The sequence below is a fragment of the Rhipicephalus sanguineus genome, chromosome 4, assembly GCF_013339695.2.
Source record: "Rhipicephalus sanguineus isolate Rsan-2018 chromosome 4, BIME_Rsan_1.4, whole genome shotgun sequence".
Classification (NCBI taxonomy): domain Eukaryota; kingdom Metazoa; phylum Arthropoda; class Arachnida; order Ixodida; family Ixodidae; genus Rhipicephalus; species Rhipicephalus sanguineus.
The window spans coordinates 139,028,091-139,047,576 of NC_051179.1; the positions used below are offsets into that span (position 1 = coordinate 139,028,091).

Here is a 19,486-nt window from a genome sequence, read left to right on the forward strand (position 1 = left end):
TAACGACAACATTGAACACGACGGGCACTCGCCAGAGAATGGAAATATCTTCCTTAGATCGGACAATTCGTAAGATCGGGTTTTGTTATATCGAATTTTAACTGTATATATGTTGCTCTTAACTGCGTTATGATTTGGCGATCAGATAGATCCAATCTTACCTTCTGTGTTGCAGGAAAGTTACTTCAACGACCACGTCAAAGATGAAGCCAACGCATTTGGCCGCTCTTTTTCTCATTTACGCATGTAAGTTATTGAAGTTTTCTTTTATTTACCTAGAGATATCCCAAATAGCTGACACGTGCGCGTACGATATTACTGACTGTTTCAAGTGTTCTTTTGTTATGTGAATTTCTCAGGCGTCAAAGCCAAGGAAAATGTACTATCGAGCCTCAGAACGCCCTGAATAATTGGACAGCTTTCTTACTGCCACTTCGGTGTTGTCTGGGGAACCTGTTCCGTAGTGCCACGTAATGACCTAGAAGTTGACCACGTGGGCGTTTCGGCGCTTGCCCAGAATTGTTACATTGCCTCTTATGCTTGCTACTTTCAGGGGAACGTGATTATGCAGCGTAGAAGATAAAGGAGCAAGCCCGAGTGAGCGTAAAAGCGCCTCAATTTCGCTGCTACCGCGTGACAACCTTCTAGGTCATGACTCCATGACTCTGGAAACGAAATTAAACTGGCTCCTGGGAAAGCTGTTCTAATTGATTATTCAGCGCGTATACTTTCACATTCACTTATCGCGTTCACGTACACTGTTTATCCTAGGTGTTCAGGCACAAGTACTTAGCAGAAATAATCACGTGACATCTACGGTGGAGTGAGCGTGTAACACACATTTACAACAAAGCAACCCACAAGTTTTCTTTCTGAGACGAACATTTGGGAAACATTCATCTGAGACAAAAAGTCTGGGTGACCAAACGTTTATTCGATATTTAGTGTTATAATATGTCATTGTCTTTCATCCACACATGCCACCTAATATAATTAAACCTGAGAACGTCAAATGGTTAATCACCTAGGCTTATTTTGAAGCCGGGCATTTGGCGCCCTTCTCCATCATTGGCTCCAGAAGCCACGCTACTCAAACACGATCCATTAACTGAAATCATATTTACTATATCATAACTAATAAGCGTGAATAAATGTGCGTGCATTTTACTGGATACCGAACGCCCGACACGTTCATACCACCCGAATAATTTTAAGTACCATTCACGCAGAAGTAGCGTGTCTAAATGTTTTCCGCACACGTTTGTCGAATTGAACGCCCTACCTGTCAACGTCGTCAAGGAGCAAATGGTTGCAGCAGTGTTCTGTGCACTTGCGCATGGACCATAAGTCTGCTGTACTGTCTCTATCACTAACAATTTTGTATATAAATGGTAGTACACAATATTAAAAGCTGAATGATAATATTAAACATAGTAATAATAACAGTGGTATAATATAAAACAGTAATAGTAATAAGTAATATTATTATAATTGCGCTGCTGTAGAACTGCAGAAGAGACGTGCTTGAAGATATTATTCGTTATACCTTGAATTTTAATTTCCACGTCCTCTCTATTGCAGTTCTAGAGCAACACAATAGCAAGTATCTGGTCACTCCTGCTATATGTCACTCCTGCTTAATGCCTGGTAATAGGGCTCACAGTGCTTGAGGTGTAAATAAATAATTATGCAGTACTCCATTCTTCATTTTCTTGCGTAGAGCCCAGACATTGCACTTTTCTTTCTTCATTCCTTCGTTCCTTCAGTCAGCAGCGAAAACATTTGTGCCAGTTGGTATATTTCCATGGTGGGATGTACGTAGCGCTACAGTAATAATGGCGGAAGGTGGCATACACAGGACAAGCGCTTGCTTGCTTGCTAAGCAGGACTTGTACAAATGATAGGGTACAATGCATCCATCGCGCTCTCCTATATTGTATTTTTGATACGCATGTAACAGATCAACACTTTCTTAACTTCTAGATGCTGCGTGCGGAGAAGAGGTGGAAGTGCAAGAACGAGAAGGTGATTTTCCATTTAGGCTTGAGGTCCTTTCCCACGACACCCAGTACATATAAAAGTACATGTAAAAGTTGTACCTGTAAAACACACAACTGCTCTCTTTAGACAACCTCTTGAAAGATATGAATTCAATTTTCGACATTGGAGGGAATGGTGAAAGATAGTACATTTGAAATGCACCGAACAAAAGTGAATCTAAAATTAATATAGGATTTCTTACGGATCTTATCTAAAAATAAATATACCAGTTCTGTCAACTGTTAAACATTAAAGTACAATTGTTGCGATGCGCACGATAGTTTCACAGCCTCCTCACAAATTAGTTGAGTACTTCAAGGGGGCTTACATAAACTATTTAAACTTTGTGCGCTTGCGGTGTGTCATTACGTATGATTGCCAACCTAGTGATATCGTACTCAGTGACATCATTATAGTTTTAAGGAAGAAAATAATTTTTGAAGTTCCCAATTGACGGCTATCTTCTCAATTTTTCATACGGCTGCTTTCTGATTGAAGATTTCCATTGCCGTTAATAGGGAATTCCAAAAATTAGTTTCTTCCTTAAAACAAAAAGTGTAAGATAATGAAGCTCGCCATATAAGAGAACTTCTTAGTTGCTTTCGATTGAGATATGAAGCAGTGTTTCTTAAGCACCACATGGTGTAAAGTGCGTCTCAATGTGGATGAAGATGCCTATTTTCTAAAATTCATGATTTTTGTCCTGTTATATTTACAAACCTTATTGTTATGAAAATATTTTAGCTGAAAAATACCTTCCGTAGAGTAAGTATTGATCGCTCAGATATTCATTCATAGAGCAATATTACGAGAGAAAAAAACGCAAATATAGAATAAGATGGCAAAATTTCTCGAGGCGTATATGGCACAAAAATTGCAGCAATATTCCTGAGCATCGTGCACCTTACACAAACGTCTTTTCTTCACATGTAGACCAAATTTGATGTTGAAAAAAGAAATGGTACTCTGAGAGCAAATTTTCTGACAAGGATCACGCAGACGTTATTTTGCGAGTTTCGGAAGGCTTCCAAATGACGCAAAACAGTTTTCTCTCCGAAATATTCTCGGCTTTGACTCTTTTGAATGCAACACAGCAGTGCGATTTTTTTTCAATATGTTTTATATGTTCAGTCTAAAAGACTGGTCGTGGGAACACGGGTACAAGAAAGAAGTCAAGACAACAAACGCCGACTAACAACTGCAAAGGCGCACTCAAGCCAATAGACGTCTTCAGTCTGCCGCGTACTGTCAGTGAACTAGTCCCTGAAGAACAGCGCTCGCACTCCACTTCAGACTACGTTGCTATTATCAAGGGATCTAATATCCATCTAAACAGTTCTAATCCTAACGTTCTTTGGTTAATTATTGCGTGGAGAAGAAATTCAGGCCAGTAATTTCAGATAAGGAAGGGTATTTTGTAATTATGTCGGACAATATGCTCTCAGCAAAGGCGCTAACAGCAGTAAAAAAATTAGGACGGTAAAATTTAAACCATTGGTAGTTAGGAACGTGCTGTCGACATTTTGCTAAGACATAATCTCAAGAGGATAACTTGTAAAGTCAAGAAGGCTAAATCGCACACTTTAGAAAGTTTTTTTTTCAGCGAAAATACGCACGAACGAGATTCCTTTTCGAGCTATTGTCTCAGAGAAACGCACCAGGCAATTGGTTGTATCTGGTTGCTTGCAGAATTGCTTAGCCTCTTTGAGTTTTTCAGACCCTTTTCGCATGCGTAATTCTCAGGCGCTAGTTCAGTTTCTGTCAGAGGAGAACCCTAGTGGTCGTAGAGTTTTTAATATGAGTATTAATGACATTTATTACTCCTTGGCGCATGAAGGTTTAATAAAATGTTTTAAAGAATGTATTAATGAACAATTGCTGGAAACGGTTTTCACTGACAAGTGCCGTGTCTACGGGGGCTTTTCTAGAAAGCCTTTCTTTGTACCTAATAGTCGACGCTGGAAGGTTGGAAGGAAGGCGATTATGCAAAGAAATGAGGAATTTGTATTCTTAGTCTTTTATGGCTTACCAAGATGTTTAGAGGACGCCTTAAGTAAATTAAGGCTTCTCGGTACGTGCGCCATTAATATACTTGATTTTTTTGTCGTGGTGAAGACTTTGAATCCGTGGTTACCTCAGTGACCAAAAAATTTTAATTAAATAGACAAGGGCGAAACCTTACGAAGGAATTGCCACAGAACAATGGTATACAAGTTCTAAATATATCCTTAAGGTATCCAAAGAAGCACGTATGCTGCCAGTATTTTCTTTTATCTTCAAAACGGCTGTTCAACTATTCGTCGAAGCATCCTGAGCTTGTAAAAAACGGTATAGGCATGTCTTGCCTTAGGTGTGCCCTCACAAAGTCGTTTGAGCACGAAATGAGTGCCAAGTTTAATGAAGAGGTTACGCGACTTGAAGATACAGATTATCCTCGCGTTGCAGTGGCCACTGTCGCTGAATATTTAAAGAAGTCAGTTTTGTTAAGTCCAAGCATGAGTACAGAAAGCGATAAGAAAATACGTAGCTTATGTATTACTTACATTCATTGCATATCTTACAGGTTAAAGAAAGTAGGAAGTAGATACGGCGTTATTGTTGTTTTCACGGCTGCAAATAAGCTAGATAAGATATGCGCCGCTGTGCAAAGAAAGAACCGGCGAGTAATAGAGAAGAAGCAGACTGACGTTTGTTTCGCAAAATTCACCAACAAATCTACTGATTGCAGTACAGGTGTGGTGTATAAGGCTCCTTTTAACTGTTGTCGCTTCTACGTAGGACAGACGGGCCACTGTGCTAACAGGACACTGTTGGAAAATAAGAGATCGCTAACCGGATGCTCACCTTCTAATCTTTCTTTACATTGTAGAGAGTGCATGTTCACGCCAAATTCGATGAATGCACAGTTTTCTAAAGGCACATGATTTAAGAAACGCGTTTAATGATTCATTAACTTGCATAAAGAAGAAATCAAATAATTTAAAAGGGCCCTCCAACACTTTTCAAGACCTCATCGTTTTACATTTTTTACTTGCAAGTTGTGTAGACTGAAGACTGCAGAGATTATTGCAACAAGAACGTCAGCGATACGGTCACGCAGTCCGAAGTTATTTAGCCTAAAAAATGTAAAATACAATAAAAAGGACGCCTACCCTCAACTCAATCATCGTGTAGTAAACTGGCCACATTTCATTCGCTCTGTGACGTTTGAGAGCGCCCCAATGATATGAGCTAAAAGCGCTTACGTACTGGAAGCTTGCATGCCATTTTGCCCGTTCTTTCCAACGTAATGATGACGCCATTGCGATAGTAACAAACAATGTGGTGCTTGAAAAGTGAACCGCACGTGCGAAACGTGGCAGACTGCGAGTGCCTCTAGCATGTTTTGTAGTTTTAGTCATCTTTCTTGATGCGACGGCGTCCATATCAACGCTCTTACATTTTTGTAGACGATAGTGTTCCTTGGGGAATTTAACGCAGAAATTTTGGTCTGTCTGTCTCTCTTTCTGTTCGTCTGTCTGTCACCCGATTCAGCCATCCGGCCAAAGTTTAACAACTTGCGGAACGCCCACCCATCTAGAACTGGTACCGCCGTTGATACTTGTGAACATTGTCGATCAAAAAGCAAATGTTACTCATATCTGAGGCGCAACATCACTACATAAGTATTAGATGGTGTGTTCCTTTACTAGAAAATACACAGATACGTAATTCTAAAGAGCGTAGTGTTTCTTAGGCTGCGTGGAAAATGCTAGTGTTTTTTGGGCTGCGCTGCAAATGCGACGCTATGAGCCAGATTGGCGATTCAACATAGAGGAGGAGGACTCATGTTGTGGCCGGCAGACGACTATCTTCTTTCGATGACATTTGCAGCGAAGCACGCAGATACGCGGCCATTTTTTTTCTTTACTTTCTTCAAACAACGGCGCCTGGAGCGTCCCCAGTGCGCTTCCTCCATCTCCGTGGCGTTCCGGGCGGATTCCTTGCCCGGCGCTGCAGTTTTTAAGCTGTAAAAGTCTAAGAACGTTCGTCTATTTGGCGTTCAGTGAAAAGCACGCTAAAAGAAAACGACACCCAATAATAACCCCTTTTTTGATGCAACGCCGCTATGACTTCTGAAGTTATATTTATGTCATCATAGGTCTGCGCTCTACATCCCCATTTCCCCCCGCAATAGTTCTGGCGAGCGCCACTACGCGTTGATGCGGTCGTCAGCGATGTAGGCGCTTCAAAATAAGAGTTGGAGGAACAGTGACAGTTATCTTTCAAGTAGACCCCCACGCGTGCCGGATTAATAGGTTCGCCTATTGCCTGGGCAGGCATAGATACGTTTTCGTGCCTTCTTTCCTTTCTGGCGTTGTGCCGTTTTGCAGTTGTTAATCGGCGTTTGTGGTGTCTTGACTTCTTTCTGGTGTTCGTGTTTGCACGCCCAGACTTCTCGAATGAGTACTCACCAATTAGCTCAGCTCTCTCTTTTTCTAAGCGCTTCAGGTGGTCACCGAATAGGCTGGGGCGTTCGGCGTGAAATAACCCAATAGCAAAGAAAAAATATTTGGGGACTATGACCATGCGGACATGTTTTAGTAATTTTTCTGTGCATCTTTGCTCTTCTACACGAACGGTGGCATGGAAACCATATGCGTATTCGTGTAAGGGTGACACACGAGGGGTTGACAAAAAAATGGTAGCCTAATTGCTTGAGGCAGCCGCTTTACAAGAACCGTTGATCACAGCTGCAACGCCCAGTGAGTCAAAGCGCCTCTAAACCACGCAGAGGTCCAAAATTCAGAGGTGTTGCAGTTCTTTACGCATCTACAATCATCGCGTAGCGACCAGAACTTTTCTAAACGGTGCGGTAATAGAGGAGTTACACGCGTTTGATGATTGAAAGCGGTTTTCGCTCTTTCAGTCACTACGCTGCGTTTATCCGCTGGTATCTTCTCCTGGCCGAGTGCTCCTCCTCGAGGGCTCCTCCTCACCAGACGCAAACGGTGGCGTCATAGCCAACGCTGATGATACCGAAAGGCCCTGAAAGGACAAGGGATTGTTTCTTAGAATGTGTGGCTCACCCGCGGCTCGTAGCGCTGCCGCGTTTGGTATTGTTGGTGGCGACGTCATTCTGAACTCGAAATGAACCTAAACTTGAAATATTAAAATTATCGGTGGTGGTTTAGGGGCCCTTGAAGCACCCATAAAAATATGCGCATAACAGGCATACTTATGCCACTGATCAACGACCGCCATCAAGGGAGAGGAGAGGCGTCTTCACTTACAACCAGTTGTAGAAGTGCACGCGTGCGCTTACCGCATTCATTCTTTCTTCTTTCGAGTTATCGATTAACTCCCTGTCGGGCTGCGATAGCTTAACCTCACGGTTAGCTCATGGTAGAGCGACCGCTCTGTATAGACCGCGGGTCCAAGTTCGAAACCCGAACTAAGACGAACTGTCTTCATCTGTGGTGCTTTATTTTTCATCTGTTACTGGTCTTCTTACTGGCTTAACTATTCTTACAAACTGGTGGAAGAACATGTTTCGCTTTCTCAATGTACCCGCAGTCATGGATGCCTTGCGTAAACAAGGTGGTCGTAAAGCCTACGTTTATTCCCCGCACAAGCGAAAAATGCTGATTATGAAAGTAAGGTAAACGTACACAATTCCCCCCAATTGCTATTCACAGCGTCCTCAAAAGAAGTTGAAGGTATTGGCTAGAAATGACTAGAAGGTAATATGAACGGTGAATAACAGGCATCAGAATGTTTGTAGACGACAGTGTCCAGTAATCTGCAATGATTGATCTGCCTGGGATGTATCTTATAGGACTATTGAACACTCTAGCTGAAAAAGCGCAGTGCATGAGGTAAAAGTATTGTCGAATTGCCTGGCATGAGAACGAGTATTGGTTGTTGGCAGACAACCTCTAAATGATACAAATAATACCTTTACCGAGAGAAAATATTGAAAAATATATCATTGTTGTGGGTTTACGTCCCAAAACCACGATATGATTATGAGAGACGCCGTAGTGGAGGGCTGCGGAGATATCGGCCACTTGAGGTACTTCAACATGCACCTAAATCTAAGCAGACAGGGCTCTAGCATTTTTCCTCTATCGAAACGCGCCGCCGCGGCCGGGATTCGATCCCGCGGACTTCGAGTCAGCAGTCAAGCACTATAACCACTAGACCACCGCAGTAGTGGTATGTAACAAATATTGAAACGTGACCCTGATCATCTGAAGAAAACTTAGAAAAAGATAAAAATTGGCTGCATCACCCCGACATTACAAATCGCGACCACTAGCGTACCGCTGGCTTTGTAATGAAGTGTACAAGCATTGAATTTTGCTTGTACTTATATATAGGGCAGAAACAAAGATTTACAACAACGTAATGAGAGGTCAAGGGATTTTAGAAAAGTTCAAGGCAGCAGAGCCAGCAATATAAGGTGGCACCTTGAAATGACGTGAGCTTGGGCATGTTGGTAATCCATCTTAACACAAACCTTAACACAAATCTTAACACAAATCTTAATCCATCTTAACACAGGAACACAAAGAAACAACCTGGACGCAGCGCTATCCTGGCCCTTCGGTGCGCTATAGGTGTTCCTGCCCCCTCAGCGTGATATAGATGTTAAGTAAGGTGGTACTTTAGCGGTTACATTAAGCTTTATGATGAGAGCGGTGTGGCTTAGCCGACAGAGAAGGAAGGGAGTATAGAATTTAGCCTTAAGGGGAGAGAATAAGTATGGGAGATTATGTACTGCATATGACAAATGTTTCAGAATTAGAACGACAGAAAGGGTAGCGATCAAGTGAAGCACAATGGAGATCGGCATATGGAGGTAGCGCAATCAAATTGAGGCCTGCGCGCTAAAGGTGGAATTGGCTGGCTCGAGGCAGGGGTAATTGTAGATCGGTATCAGTTACTCTCGTCCTGCGCAGTAAACACAACTTGTGACGTCCCGCAGAAGTTCATAGAAATTCACTTCATTCGTCATTCTCTCATGTTCACTCTTTCTATGCAAAATCACTAACCGACGCACGGCAGATGTGCGCTCTTCATAAATGAAGTATTGTGTGCCGGGGGGCACAAACTTTTTTCGGATGCTTGATAAGTGCTAAAGTTGAAATGCTGCGAACATCTTTTTGTTTCAGATGAAGTCATCAGGTTAGGGCTACACTTTGTTTATGACAAGGCATTTTCGGATCGAGCGCTCTTCAAAGTGAACGAAAGTTACGATGCCTACTTCACTGCACTTACAAGAGCCGTAAGAAACTGTCGCCAAAAGTTTCTTGTTTTTTTTTTTTTGCACGGGAAGTACAGGACGAATGCTTGAATAATACACCCGCACAAAAGCATGAAAAAAATCATTTTCGCGAACCTCACATCCGTTTGCGAAGTCCTCTTCATAGCGGCCGAACGTTACGCGCGAAGCCGAAAGAACTCCTGGCCCAACGTGCTGTGGTTGTATGGTACGCCAAGCTGTACTGCCGCCGCGGTTGTCATCAAAACCTCGAATGTTGCCTGGGGTGGTATCACGACAATGCTGTCATATTCACCGCACCCAGCCACTCGCTTTGTTGAACCCACGACGTCGAAAACCGTCGCACGCCACAGAACCAAAAGATATGCGGTATAAGTTCGCATGAAAGTATGGTGGCAACCTCAAATAACAAAACGCCTCCCTTTATGGTGCAGGCGTTTTCTCACAGAATAATTGGGCCTAGTTTACAGAAGGAAAACTCTATATTTAACAGTGGTATGTACAAAAAATGAGCAATGTTAGCACATGGGACTACCCAAGGCAACCAATAGATGGCTTTGAGCAAACAAGAAGCGGGAACCGAAGTTTTTTATTTGTTTTCAGGTGAAAGAAAAAACGGTCATATTTGCAAGTTTTCTTTTTTTAGTACTGTGTGCACGTGCATCGACGCTGCTTTCCTTTTTTAAAATCAGTGAACGAAAGGGGACGCCTCCCTCGTAGGGTAACGTGTACTTCGTACGCTTTTGGGCACCTTTTTTAGCCGCGTTTATACGCTCAGCGCAATCTCTCAGAGCCATTTGGAACACTGCACAGGTGTGTACTAGATTTGCATAAAGCCGAAGGGCCTCCGCCTGACTTCTCGCACGAAGTATGAACACAAGAGCGGGAAATCCTTGCTTAATAGTCTTGGAATGGTTGGAAGCAGAATCCGATTTTTCGTTGCGAAGGTGATAACCAAAACATGACTGCTTGTGAACTTAAGCGTCAAGTCGAAGAGCTGCTCTTTTCCCTATGCGTCTCTGCAAGCTCCTTTCCTCTACCGTCCAAATATCGCGAAACGCACACATTTACAATCGTCAGCACTTGCTGCTTAAAGTACACGGACAACCTGCACGCCTCCAGGAGGAAACCTTTCTCTTACAGGGCGTAGGCGCCTCATGTGGCGCGCTTATCGCTAGAAGAGTTCGACAGATGGCTCATAGCTTTAAACGTGTTGCGCTTGCATCGCAGTTTGCGTTGAAGCCATAGATAGCACAATGGTCACTTCGCACCATGCAGCGTCCGTGTTTGCTAAAGGAGTGAGCTGGTAGCGTGTGAGGTGCTTCGTATAACGAGACTCCTTGAATACTTGTTATGGTCATGAAAGTGCCGCTTCGGTTTCATATGGAGCCAGCGGCCACCGCCAGAGGCGCAGCTCTGAATGAGAAGGCATGTCAACGCGGCTGTCATTGTGGTTGTGTGTGGCGCAGCCTCGGTGTCCTAGCTTTCTAAACTTCCGAGACGGTCGCTTTACTTTCACGTAGTTACGTTTAACACGCAACATGCGTAAATGATTGCCTGAGCGCGTAGTAAGTCTTGAAATGAGCACCTGGGCGCTCAAAACCTGCAGGTCGTGGTGGTTTCAGCCTAAAAGACAAAAATTCTGCATTTGAAGCTCGTTAATCATAATAAGATTATGAGGCACGGTGGAATGGGAGACTCCAGATCCATATTGATCATCCAAGGCCTTTACCCAAATGAAAGTACATGGTCATTTATTTCCTCTTTTGCTTAACCCCGAGCGAAATGCCGCCGCCGTTGCCTGGTGAGCGCCGCTAGTCTCGGCGCTTTAATAGGTGCTGCTTTTTAATATTTGCCTAAAATTATAGGCTGCGCACTTGCAACAATGCCCCAGTGATGCCACTTTTAAAGAGGCAAACATCAGTGCTGTTGCACCCACCTTCACCCGTAAGAAATCGCGATTTATTCATTGCGCAGAGATTCGATCGTTCACCCAGCAAGGCTGTTCAATTTTCTGTTAAACAGTGAACAGTATTTTAGCAGGAGACAAATGAGTCATTGCTGCGACGCATGCTTCTGTAGAATGGTCTAATGACCATTCTGAACACTGAGGTGCTTCGCCAGCTATAAATGCTACTTCTGAACAAGAAGAGGCTTTTACAGAAGTGGCTATAAATGTCACTTCTGAACAAGATTTAGGCCATTGAAATTGTAATCGCAGGCAGCGAAGATATCTGTGGCGTCGGTGTCTTTCGTGCACATCGATGGAGAATTGGAATCACCACTGTCTAGCACTGCTAGGCCCATTTGCATATCTCGAGCTGTTCCTCGTTACTCAGTAAACCAAAAGCGCCTTTTGTTAGTTATCTTGCAAACGCAACCACCCGCCGGCACGCATAACGTATTCGGCATTGTGGCTCCACACTCACACTTCAGCTATCTCAAAAAATAACGCAGCAGATGCACAGAAAGCACCATACGCATCAGCTCATATCGCACCGCGCAAGCATTTCGGCACGTGAACGATGTCATTTGTGGCAGAGTGACGCCGCGAGGCGGCAGCTTTAGGCAGCGTATGAAGCTGCCCCACAGCGCGAGGGCGAAGTTTCATGAAGATGAAAGGACTCCGGTATAAAATTACAAGTCGACGCTACCGCAATAATTGTTTCGCCCTTGCGGCCAGACTGACTTATTTTCATTTTCTTAGTAGCGACGTGGTCGATTTTATCGTTCCCTTCCGATATGGCCGGAACTTGAGCTTTTCCGCGACCTGGTTTTGTGTGTTGAGACATCGCGGCGCATACACTCGAAGCCAGACCGCTATGGCGCCACGAATTTATTATTGATTCAACAGTCTTCTAAGTCGGCTTCCACATCCACGTAATACGTCATTTTTCTCCGCAATCGAGATCGCTTGCATATACCAGCCGCGTCGTCTACATCGGTTTCCTGAACGATCGCTAAGGAGAAAAGAGCTTATTGCGTTTAGAGCTGCTGCCAGCACGGCTTATCATCCTCGTTTACTTGATGCGCCGCGGTAACAAAAAACGACAACTTCGCCACAAGAGCGAAGCAACTAATGCGATAACAAATTGTTAAACTGCTCAGAGCAAACATTTAGACGCAGTACACATAGACGCAGTCCTCGTATTTCTTTGTGTACTATGTCTAAATTTTTGCGTTGAGCAGTTTAATAATGGAATACCACCTAGCCTAATCCCACACTTTACTTCAGCAACAAATTGGACTGCTATCCGCGATGCGCAGCGCCTATAGGGGCGCCACTGAAAGCCGCGTAGCGGCGGCCGTTGGAACCGCTCGCGGGTCGCGTAGCAGACGCCTCATTTGCGCGCGTGCGATTCACCGGTTGTGCGCGTCCCAGATAATTACTTTTGCGGCAACAGTGTGCGCAAAGGAGCCGCACTTTATAATAGTGGACATGTGTCCGATGTCACAGCTGTGTGGGAAGCCAATGCCCCCATACGCGACAAGTGTTTGTCATAGACAATCGACAACAAGCTTCTCCTACGAAGTGGAGCCCATCGTAAGTACGCCGCTTCCTTTATAACGTCCCGATCACTAACGCCTGCATGCGTTGACGCGTGAACCAATGTTTTTTCTCGACACAGTAGCTTCGTTTACGTGCCATGTGCTGATATAGTAGATTTTGAGGGAGCGCTGTCGCACCGGCGTATAGATTTCACAGGGTCGGCCACGTGAAGGGTCAGCGTTGGTAAAACTTTGAAACCAGCACGATAAACTTGTGAAAAAATAAACGATAAGCTTGTCATCATCGGAGCAGAAGCGCACAGCGAGCATTTTGCACCGACGGCTGCATTCTACCTACTGATGGCAGGTAGAATGCAGCCGATTTCGTACAGCACACGTGTGATTCCACGGCGCTTTTTTAAAGGAGCCGTCACCGGCCCTACATTCTCTCGCATTGCGCTTCGCGCCATTCGTTTTTCAAGTGAGCCAAGCCTCCAAGGTATCGCGTCTTATCAGTAATAACAACCTAATGTGAATTGTAGTGTCTACAATGCAGGCGAGGCGACCAAGTGTAAACGTAGTACGTTCGCTGAAAACGTAGCGACAAAAAAGAAGAAATAAAAACACGGTAATCATCCTAACACTGCCGTAAACAAAGCGCGATTGCTTAGCTTCTACGTCGTACAGCCGCAATCCACCGCCGCCGTCGCTTTCGCTCATGAAATAGCACCGGAAACCTGTAGATGTGCGTTCCTGGCGATTTTTTGTGTGTGAGCAGCCGACAACACAGCAGGTATTTTTCGACATCGCTGAGGCCCGCCACAATCGTTAAATCACGATGAAAAACACATCCATCCGTGCACTCGCATATAGACGCTCGTGAGAACGCAGCTCGCCGGGCCCCGCGAGCGCCTCCGAGCCATGGCGGCAGATGGCGTCGTCGGCGCTTTGCGCATCGCCTATACGAATAAGGCTGGCAGCTTACTCTTTTAGATGTGAGCTCGCGCAACTCTGCAAAGCGCTCGCTTAAGCGAATACGGGCGCAGCGAAGCTGTTTTCGTGCTGTCTCTCATCTCAACGCGAATTAGGCGGTGAAAACACAGAACGCCTGCGAGCCGTCTACTGATGGCTGTCGAGATAGCTCGCGCGCCTGCCCTCGCGACCGCGCCCTTATGACCAAAGTTCGCAGTTGCTGCTCGTGAGACGCAGGACCTCCCACTCCCCCCTCCTCACCCCACTGGTGGCCCTTCAGACATTTTCGCCCGAATGAAGACGGGCAGGGCGTTTCCTTTCTGCTTAAGTAGCCATCGATGGCAGACCTCGCATGCAGAGGTTTGCTACCGCATGCGCTGCACGTACGACGGAGATGGACGGCTTGTTTCATCGCTGCTTCAGCCGCGTTCTAGCGCGCAGAACATACGATGTGCTAGCCGATGCTATCGATTTTGTCTTAATATGAAACATGATGGCGACGGCAAAAACCCACCGAGACGTTCATATGATTGCTACGGCATTGAAAAGGAACTTAGGAGCCCTTCCACTAGCGGGGAAATGGGGGCTTTTCTTTCTTTCGTTCTTTCTTTCTTTCTCAATTTATTTACCTATTTATTCATTATTTATTTATTTATTTATCTGTTTATTTATTTATATATGTATTTATTTCTCCGAAGGGAAGCGTTCAGTTTTATTATGTGTATAGTGGACGTCCCGGGAACGCTGTTTTCGGGCTCCCTTGGCATGGCGTCTTTCATGTTCTTTCCAGCATTCGTCGGCCTCTAGAACGGCCCAACGAAAGGACCATGACGCGATAATGGGAACGCGGGTTAGGAATTCAATTTTGTCGAAGTCGGAACTTTCCCGACATGTTCAATTCCTTATATCCACGTTACACGCTGTACATCACATCGCCTTTAATCCGCCAATAAGAAATACTTCGATGTAGCGCCCATGACAAGTGTATGGCTTCCCAATTGTTTTCTTTTCTTTTGCGTTGTCGGTAGAGTGCAGTCGTACGCTTCAGTTCAGTTCACACTGGGGAAGCAAGGGCGCGTGGTATTTGAACAGCCAAGCTGTTTAGCAAACCGTTCCAACGGGAATGTGCCACTGAAATTGGGGAACCACCGATGCACTGTTATTGGCAAATCGGGTAACCACTGTTAGTGAGCGCCGTTCGCAGCCATCGTGGCGAATGTGGGACACTATTTTTCTGCCCGTTGGCGTCACGTAGCACGCGATATTTTTACGAGCTGGTAGATGACCAATAATCTCTCGCATACTACCTGAAGGCATCAAGTCTGCCAGAACGAGACCGGCGCTGACTAACACTCTTAGTTTTTAAATGCGCATATATACAACATAAAAACTGGACTGTAGCACGGCCGCCGCCGTAGCTCAGTGGTAGAGCATCTGCCTTTGCAACATGTTAAAGCTCATTATAATGAAATCACGTATGAGCACGCTTCGTTATGTTGAAGTTAAAAATACGTGGTGTTCAGTGGACATGGTGCTGTGAAAAGCGAAATACTTCGTTATACCGAGACTTTCGTTATAACGAGGTTTAACCCGATGCATAGTTTAAATGAACTAAATTTCGTTCCGGTCGTCATAATGAAAGTGCTCCCGTGAGTGCAGAGCACCGCCACATGTTGGTAACCACTATGGCTAGAACAGTGTTTACATATTACAGCGAGGCTGCATACCTCTAACCTACAACGTCTCCGTCTCCGTGGACTAAAATAAAAGCTCCAGGTCCCAAGAGACGCTCGCGCTCGCGTGTTCCTCTGGTAGCAGAGGCGCGCGCTCGTTGCGTTTTCACATCGGACGCTGAGGAAGGCCACTCGGAGAGCTGGACAGAGGAGCCGACGAACACGTTCGCTGTAGGCTTTTGCACAACTGCAACGCCACAGCCAAATTTCGACCTCTGGGTAGCTTAGGGCTCCTTCAATAATTGAATGCAAACGGCATATCTTTTTTTGCAATCAGGCACACAGCATAAAGCTTAGTATTCGCTTCAATAAAGAAAGCAACAAAACAAGCGTCAAAACCGCTTGGTGAATGATAAGGCGCCTGTGAACAATGGGAACACCCTCCCACGCGTTCCCGGCAAAGATAGGGTTGCAGCTGCTTTGAGCTTCACACGAGGGCCTCGAATGAGGTCAAACGGCTCTTCCTTCTCCCCGCATGTTTCTCGCTTTTATATATGAAGGAAGACCCGTCTAGCATTTCATTCAGTTCATTCTAAGACTGCCATGGGTAGACCACGGAAATTAAAGACACCAGAAAAATAGCGTGAATACAATGGTCGACCAAACAAACAAATTCGTCTTGCTGAAAACGGTCGCGGCGCCAATCATGGTTTACCAAAGGGATCACAAAGCGATTATCCCTACCATTACTCTAAAGTAATAATAAAATATACCCCTCCCCCTGCCATCAGCATGTGTGGTGTTTGATACAGCTTCACTGGACATTCATATTCGCAGGGCGGGATGGCGGCCAATCAATGTGTTAACGCGACCCGCTCAGCAAGTGGCAGCATAGCGACGATCGAGCGAGCCGTAGCGAGTTCGAAACATCGCAGTGTTGTTGGCCACCTTCAGTATCATGATCGCACGTCAGATTCTTATTCTGTATAACAAGATTGCAATTGGTTCACAAAAAGCGACGATTATTAGCCCACACCTCCACCACTTGTACGGAACCGCTTTAATCTAGCCGAAATCGAGCTGCTTTTACGAAAAAAGCTGTGTAGCTGTAGCGACTCAAAGACGACGAAGAACTGCTTTGGCGGGGGAACGGGGGATAGAGAAAGAAGAAGAATAAAATCTTCGGTCTTTGTCAGTGTTGGAATGTTACATTGGCTACGTCTTCGACAGGATTAGGAACGCAGCTATGTGGATAACTTTGACTTTATCCCGAAGTTCAATTGACAGGCCATACGTTTCGACGTGCGACGTGGATGAAGAAACCTATGAATTGCCTGAAAGTATCACGACTTCCGAACTACGTGAGTTGGTCGCTCAGAAAGCCGGGAAGACGCCGGAGGAGATAAGACAACCAACCATCAGTGAGATGAAACTGAAGTACTCCGAGTTTCAAGAATACATCATGCGGCCGCTTTTGAAAGCGTCGTCAAGGGTTGCGCCAAGCAATGAAGATTATTCCGTTGGCTCATGCCTCATGGAAATGCTCCACCGTCAGCAGCAGCACGCAGAGCGACAGCAGCAGTTCATGGACACTCTTCTTGCCGTCATCCAGGCACAACAAAGATCCAACAAGGAGATAGCAAAGCCTGATCCATTTGATGGTGAAAGCACAAGGCCGGACACCTGGATCAAGTTCTACGAACACGCGTGTGAGGACACCTCGAGGCAAGAATCCAGTGAGCGCATCAGGAACATGCGTTCATTCCTTGCAGGACTGGCTCGAAAGTGGTACGAGCTTCACTACGCTGGACACGAGACCGACACATGGGATGAATGGAAAAGCAGTTTTTTACAAATTTCGATCAGGAAAGTCACTAGAGTATTTTTATGAGAAAGGGCGCCTTCTTCAAATGGCCAACCCGGAACCTCCGGAGTCGGCGAAAGTTCCGCTCATTATTCACGACCTTCCTAAGGAACACCAGAGAGAGGCACAAATGCAATCGCCAAAAACTGTCGAGGAACTTCTAGTTTCTTTCAAGAACCTCTCAATTGATTCGAACTCCCAGAACCCATGTCGGCCAGATTACCATCTCGACAGGGCACCTTGGAGGTCACGTGATCCTGAATTGGCATGGTCGAAACCGAGTTGTCAATTTAATCTCCGATGACAGTAACGACCAAGAGCATATGGCTTCTTCGCATCCAGATGCAGCTGAAAAAAAAATGAATACAAGAGGGTGTACAGTCCCACCTGACGACAAAATTGGAGACTGTTTTTCTAACGGCTCTTAACCTTCTGTATATCAAACTAAAGGTAAATGGTGAAGACGTTGATGCTTTCGTAGAAAATGGGGCATCTGTGCCTGTCATAAATGAGGCACTTGTAAAGAGGAAATAAATTATTCGAGGGAGGTGGGTACAAGTACAAAGTTTTGATGGGACGAGACAAATTTACAATAAATGGGTGAGAACAAGTGTCTCTTTTCAAGGCCAGAATGCTGACATTGACGCTCTCGTAGTGAAAGGGTGTGACTACAAATTTATGCTTTCCGGACCTGATATGAATACCCTAAAGGTAAACCTTTATTGGAATGATGAAGTGACTGTGGCGAAAGAGGCGTGCGCCTCACTTAGTATAGCAGATCGCCTTACTGCATGTGAAGACGACGTCCGCCGCAAGTTGCCCGAACTTGTCTGCTTAAGCAACTATTCACCAGCAACAACAAAATTTTCGGTTCCGTTCAAGCTGAAAGACGTTACACCGGTCAGGAGAAAGCCTTACAACATGTCACGCGAGGAGAAAGTTTGGTTGAAAAGCGAGATCCAAAAGATATTAGATGCTGGCATAATACGACCGTCGGTGTGTATACGTTCACCTCACCAATTACGCTGGCTCCTAAAGATGTATCTTTGAGGCTATGTGCAGACTACCGAATTTTGAATCGCCAAACGGACCTATTTCCTTTTCCTATGCCAAGAACTGATGGAATATTTGAGGAAATGGGATGTTGCAAAGTCTTCTCCAGAGTAGATCTTTCCAAAGGATTTTGGCAGGTACCACTCGAAGAGCAATATAAAATGTACACGGACTTTGTCTCTCCCTTTGACATATATGAGTACAATCGCTTACCTTTCGGGTAGAAGAACAGCGCTGCCTGGTTTCAAAAGATGATGAATGGCGTCTTGAAACCCTTTCTTGGAGTATTTTGGAACGTCTATATCGACGATATTTTAGTCTGTTCAAAAGATGAAACGTCTCACGCTGAACATCTGACTGCTGTTTTGACCGCACTGGGCGAAACTAAACTGAAAGTACATTTTAAGTAGAGTGGGTTCTTCAAGACAAAAATTACAGTTCATGGACGCGTCCTGGATGGATTTACTAAAAGCACTAAGGAAGCATCCGTGGATCGCGTAAGGCACATGAAGAAGCTAGATAGTGTACACGCGCTCAGAGTTTTCCTTGGGCTTGCCGGACACTTCAGAAACTTCATAAAAAATTTTGCGGCCAGAGCGAAACCATTGAACAATTTGCTTCACAAGAACACAGATTTTATTTGTACTGATGAATGTGAAAATGCTTACGATGACTTAGTATGAGCCATATCATCAGATCCGCTCCTTACGCTACCCGATTTCATTCTTCCCTTTGATGTGAAGACAGATGCTTCCAACTTCGGTGCAGGTGCTCTTCTGTATCAGCGAAAACGAGAAAGAGGAGCCAAAGTTATTGGCTGCCATACGTTTAGGAAGGCAGAGGAGAACTACAGCACAACAGAGAAGGAAGCATTGGCTGTTGTTCTAGTAATGAGGTATTCTCGATCTTACATCGAAGGTAGAAAATTCAAACTATTCACTGATCATCAGGCACTTACCCATTTCCTGAATGTTTCACAACCAAAAGGGAGAATGTTTCACAACCAAAAGGGGAGAATAGCCCGATGGATCAGGGAAATCCAGCAGTTTGACTTTCAAGTCGCACACAGAAGCGCGCAAGATTTATCAGATGCCGATGCACTTTCTCGGCTTCCAGTAATCAGTGGCT

General features: G+C 44.9%; 2 protein-coding genes across 3 annotated transcripts in view; both read left to right on the forward strand.

Annotated features, from left to right (window-relative positions):
- Positions 1 to 19,486, forward strand: part of LOC119390743 (uncharacterized) — a 490,304-nt gene that overhangs the window by 125,204 nt on the left and 345,614 nt on the right. The gene's annotated exons all lie outside the window — the stretch shown is intronic.
- The window catches only part of LOC119390742 (uncharacterized), a 356,206-nt gene that overhangs the window by 16,594 nt on the left and 320,126 nt on the right, over positions 1 to 19,486 (forward strand). For both annotated transcript variants that reach the window (XM_049414913.1, XM_037658432.2), the window contains exons 2-4: positions 176 to 246; positions 1,984 to 2,025; positions 9,198 to 9,310. In XM_049414913.1, the coding sequence (XP_049270870.1) occupies positions 204 to 246; positions 1,984 to 2,025; positions 9,198 to 9,310 (198 nt within the window). In that variant the 5' untranslated portion in view covers positions 176 to 203. The remainder of the gene's footprint in view (positions 1 to 175; positions 247 to 1,983; positions 2,026 to 9,197; positions 9,311 to 19,486) is intronic.